Source organism: Gossypium raimondii, chromosome 10 (genome assembly GCF_025698545.1).
Source record: "Gossypium raimondii isolate GPD5lz chromosome 10, ASM2569854v1, whole genome shotgun sequence".
NCBI classification, from domain to species: domain Eukaryota; kingdom Viridiplantae; phylum Streptophyta; class Magnoliopsida; order Malvales; family Malvaceae; genus Gossypium; species Gossypium raimondii.
This window is the reverse complement of record NC_068574.1, coordinates 54,442,265-54,447,594: the sequence shown is the minus strand read 5'-3', so window position 1 is coordinate 54,447,594 and position 5,330 is coordinate 54,442,265. Positions and strand designations below refer to the sequence as shown.

At 31.8% G+C, this 5,330-nt stretch overlaps 1 protein-coding gene across 1 annotated transcript; it reads left to right on the top strand.

Moving 5' to 3' along the window:
- Positions 1-214: 214 nt before the first annotated feature.
- Positions 215-4,056, top strand: LOC105774987 (glucomannan 4-beta-mannosyltransferase 9). The gene is made up of 9 exons (XM_012597541.2): positions 215-758; positions 840-938; positions 1,031-1,283; positions 2,239-2,349; positions 2,458-2,594; positions 2,933-3,046; positions 3,129-3,328; positions 3,402-3,596; positions 3,672-4,056. Exons 1-9 carry the CDS (start codon positions 462-464, stop codon positions 3,832-3,834), a joined length of 1,569 nt encoding a protein of 522 aa, XP_012452995.1. The 5' UTR covers positions 215-461; the 3' UTR covers positions 3,835-4,056.
- The last annotated feature ends 1,274 nt before the right edge of the window (positions 4,057-5,330 follow it).

Here is a 5,330-nt window from a genome sequence, read left to right as displayed (position 1 = left end):
CCGTATAAAGGTGTATTACATTTTTGGAGATGCAATCACAAATGATAATATATATACACAAACACAAAGACATTTTCTTCTTGCATCAGCTCTAATCCAGGCCTCCCTTCTTTAAACAACTTGATTGGCTAAATCTAAGTTTTTCTTTTCTTATTGCTTTGTGATGGTTCAGGGGGAGTGGGTGGTGGTGCTGAAATAGAGTGCTTTTGATCTACTTACTGACAAAAGTCCAGCTACTGTCTCTTATACAACCTTGCCTATACGTGACTCACAAGCAATAATCATACCCCCTCTCGAAAACCAAACTAAACATCCGTGTTCTTTTCGCAAACCCTCAAGCTCTTCTTTGTAATCAAACCAAACCATACACACACACACGCATATATATATAGAGACTACTTTCTCAAGCAGGCTCCTGTCTGAGGAGCATTCCATAATAATAAGAGTTAAATAATATCCTGATGGAGAGTCAAGATGGTACGATAGCCTTGACAGGCCAAATTGGGTTGATCTGGAAACAAACCAAGGCGCCGCTGCTTGTGCCGTTCTTGAAAGTTATGATCGTTGTATGTCTGGCAATGTCGGTAATGCTTTTCGTGGAAAGGGTGTATATGGGGATAGTCATAGTGTTTCTCAAGTTGTTAGGGAGAAAACCAGAGAAAATGTACAAATGGGAGGCAATAAAGGATGATGTTGAGCTTGGTAATTCTGCTTATCCCATGGTTCTCATACAAATCCCAATGTACAATGAAAAAGAGGTTCGTCACTTCGTCTTTGTATATACTTTGCTTCATTTTGTATACTTTATCTGAGACATTGTTGGCTTACATTACGTACAGGTTTATCAACTATCCATTGGAGCTGCATGTGGACTTTCTTGGCCAGCTGATCGTATCATAATTCAAGTTCTCGATGATTCAACAGATCGTGCCATTAAGGTTTTGTCTCATTAAAATTTTTTTGAAGTAACTTTTTTACAGATATAGAACATGGGGTTTTGATGTTGGGTTCTGAAATGTAATTATGATAGAGCATGGTGGAACAAGAATGCAAAAGGTGGGCAAGCAAAGGCATAAATATAAAGTACGAGATAAGGGACAACAGGAATGGATACAAAGCAGGTGCTTTGAAAGAAGGAATGAAACATAGCTACGTGAAACAATGTGATTATGTCGCCATTTTCGATGCTGATTTCCAGCCTGAACCGGACTTCTTATACCGGACCATCCCTTTCCTCATCAACAATCCTGAAATCGCACTCGTTCAAGCACGTTGGAAATTTGGTACCCACCTTTAATTCTTCAAATTTGTTAAGTAGCTTTTGCTTGTATTATATTAGGGTCAAATTACATTTTGTTCCTTCACTAAAAAATAGATAATTAATTCCTGTATATTAAATCAAAAAATAAATTAATCTTTTCTATTGAAAAAATTAATTCATTTGTACTGTTAAAAATTAGTATGATGGAATAATTAAAAAGTGACACATGATGTATCATGTGCACATTATGCTGATGTACAATGATAAGTTTTTATCAGTAGAATTGAATGAAAACTTTTTATAGAAAGAAAGATTAATTTATTTTTTGATATAATATATAAAAAATAATTTACTCTAAAATAAAATCTGAATTCTAATTCAGAAACTTAATTACACTTTTACCGCTTTTGCTTTCATTCTGCTGGACCTTTCCTTTCATTTCGTGTGTGTCGGTGGTCCTCCCTGTCTGCCATTTTTCTTCTATTCTTTTTTGGTCACGAGGGTGTCTCTTGACAAAATATATATATTTTTCCTTTTAAATTAAGGTTTGATGATATCACTGGGCCAAAAAAAAATGTTGCCAGGTGTAGAAAGGTTGACGGTCGGCTAATCAAGATACGTTTTAGAATGTAGGACTAAATCTCAAATTCTATTGAATACAAGTACTAACAGTATATTTTAATCTATTGTTTATTATAGCAAATTGTCGGTGTCTAGCCCCCAAAATGTCCAACCGTGAATTTGCCATTAAAAAATATAACACATGATGTTGATAGATTAACCATGGATTAATTTGCTAGATACTGCATTGATCTTTCGTTTTCATATGATTAAACCCTCAATATTTTGTATTCAATAAATCATGATGGGTTTTTATTATTATCATAAGTAAAACATAGATATAACTCCATGAAATGATTATCATCTATATGGTTTGGGATTAACATAATGATTATGAGTTTTGGTTTGTGTTGCAGTCAACTCAGATGAATGCTTAATGACAAGGATGCAAGAGATGTCATTGGATTACCATTTCACAGTGGAGCAAGAAGTGGGGTCTTCAACCTATGCTTTCTTTGGTTTCAATGGTAAAACCCACCTTTATAAAAGGGCATCAATGGTTTTTAAGACCTCTAAATAAAGCAAAGTTTCTATATTTATGCATGGTTAATAAAAGGCTAGACCATACGTTGCAGGGACGGCTGGTGTATGGAGAATTTCAGCATTGAATGAAGCTGGTGGATGGAAAGACAGAACAACTGTGGAAGACATGGATTTGGCTGTCCGGGCTAGTCTTAAAGGCTGGAAATTCGTTTATGTTGGTAACCTCAAGGTATTGTTAATGATCTTAATTAGAAAAATATACTTGTATTAAGAGTCAAATTACATTTTCCACCCTCTACTCAAAAAATGGGTAAATTAATTTCTGTACATTAAATCAAAGAGCAAATTGATTTTTTTGGTTAAAAATATCATTTTTTTTATACTGTTAAAGATTGGCGTGGTAGACATAATAACTAGAAAATGATACCTAGTGTACCACATGTATCTCAGCTAATGTATAATGAACTATTTTTAACAGATTTATCCATTTTTAAGTAGAAGGACCAAATGTTAGTCTACTTTTACCAAATGGATTCCATTAATGTATATATTCTTGATTTAATTTAGGTGAAAAATGAATTGCCAAGTACATTCAAAGCTTACAGGTATCAACAGCATAGATGGTCCTGTGGCCCTGCTAACCTCTTCAAGAAAATGGCAATCGAAATCATAAGAAATAGGGTACAATCCCAAACTTTTAATGAAACCATAAAATCAAGATCAACTTTTTTAGTAATTAACCTGCTTTTGTTTTTTATGACAGAAAGTATCTCTATGGAAGAAGTTTTATGTGATATACAGTTTCTTCTTTGTCCGAAAGATAGTAGCTCACATTGTCACATTTGTTTTCTACTGTGTCGTTTTACCCACAACTGTTTTCGTTCCCGAAGTCCAAGTTCCTAAATGGGGAGCAGTCTACATTCCTTCTATCATCACCCTTCTCAATGCTGTCGGAACTCCAAGGTTATATTTCTATTTTCCCAACTTGTTTCTTAAAATGTTCGTATCTAAGGCATATGTCCAATGCATGCTACAGATCATTGCATTTGGTGATGTTTTGGATTCTTTTCGAGAATGTAATGTCACTACATCGGACTAAGGCAACATTCATCGGTCTATTGGAGGCCGGACGAGTGAACGAATGGGTTGTTACGGAGAAATTAGGAGATGCTCTCAAGGCTAAATCAGGGGCAAAAGCTTCCAAGAGAACTCATATCCGAATGGGAGAAAGGTAATTAGTCCTAACCACATTTCCCTAAAAGATGATCATATATATTGTGTGGTTAATGGTTGTACGTAATTATAGGCTCCATCTGCTAGAGCTTGGGGTTGGGGCATACCTATTCTTCTGTGGCTGCTATGATATGGGATTTGGAAAGAATCGGTATTTCATATTCCTTTTCCTTCAATCTATCGCCTTCTTCATCGCCGGTTTCGGTTACGTCGGAACCTTTGTTCCGACCTCCTAGCCCCAAAATCATCTCCGATGTCTACATTTCTTTCATTGCTTTTTTGGTCTTCTGCTCATTCCATTGAAATTGTTATAGTTTTTAATTAGATTATTACAGAGGGTGGTCATTCTTTTATACTGAGCACAGTCAAGTTGGATTAGAATTTTCTCTTGTACAAACATGTTCAAGAAAAATGGAAGAAATTACAGAAAATAGTATTCATTTTTCCATATTTGAGATTTTGATAATTTTATCTCAATTTGTAATGATTTTGATTCATTTTACTTAAAATAAGACCATATAATAATAACCAATGAATTAATTTTTCGGGTTTTAATATATTTTTCAAGTAATATTTTAACTATATTTATTATTATAAATAAATAAATAATAATGTTTTCTGTCATATTATAGCTTTTTGTTTCATTTTGGAAATGTTACATTTTGTTTATAATTCTCATCAACTTTGCTCTCTAACATGTTTTAATGAAAGATATATTTGTTTACTTTCTTTTATTACTCTTTCCCAATTTCAATTTATTTATTTAAAAGGAGATATAAATCTAATTTACTAGAAAAATACATTAATTTATTAGTAAAATAAAATATTATAAACTTAGAACATCTTTTAGTACAGAATAAAAAAATAGAAGTTCTAGACAATTTAGTAAAATGTGTTTTAATAATCTCATATTCTCTCAACAAAATAAAATAAAATAAAATAAAATAAAATAACATTCCAACCAAATATACCAAATAAGGTAATGTGACATTAGTAGTAAGATCACATTCCATTTAAGGGCGTTTGGTTCGCCGAATATTATATTACGTTCCATAATAAGACTACGGTGGAATGCAATATTATCTTATTTGATTGATTTGACTGAACTGTAAGATTCAAGTGTTTGGTTCACAGAATGTAAGATTATTTAAAAACACATTTTACACAATTGTCCTTGTTATAGAATTGTTTTTTAGTTAGTTTAGTTCCTCTAATATTTTTAGTCTCAATTTTCATAAAAATATGATAATTATTATAATTCTTACATTTTATTACAATTTATATAATGATATGTAAATATATTGTGTTGAAATAAATTTATAAATCATAATGATAATAATTCATGAAAAATTATTGCAACATCAACCATATTATGACCATAATTAATATATTAATAAATAAAGTATTAAATAAAATATAATGATTATAATTGTAGTGTATGACAATCTACTGGTTCACTATTAAGATAATATTTGTCTTTTGTTTTAATTAGTTTTAAATTTTATTTAAGAAAAAGTTTAAATTGATTAGAATAATAAAAGCAAAGGGCAAATGGGTTCAAAATTTAAGATTACCTAAGGAATGAGCCGTGATGAGATTATACTCTATATTATCGCATGACTATGATGTGAGATTATGGGATAATCGAATATTGAAATCCAAATACCATAATCTTATTTCAGAATGTAACTCATAGTAATATTACATTCAACAAACCAAATGCCCCTTTAGA

Coding starts and splice junctions, on each gene's coding strand:
- LOC105774987 (XM_012597541.2), top strand. CDS start 462: ATGGAGAGTCAAGATGGTACGATAGCCTTGACAGGCCAAATTGGGTTG. Junction 2,595..2,932: donor TTTATGTTGGTAACCTCAAG/GTATTGTTAATG, acceptor GATTTAATTTAG/GTGAAAAATGAATTGCCAAG. Junction 3,597..3,671: donor CATATCCGAATGGGAGAAAG/GTAATTAGTCCT, acceptor ACGTAATTATAG/GCTCCATCTGCTAGAGCTTG.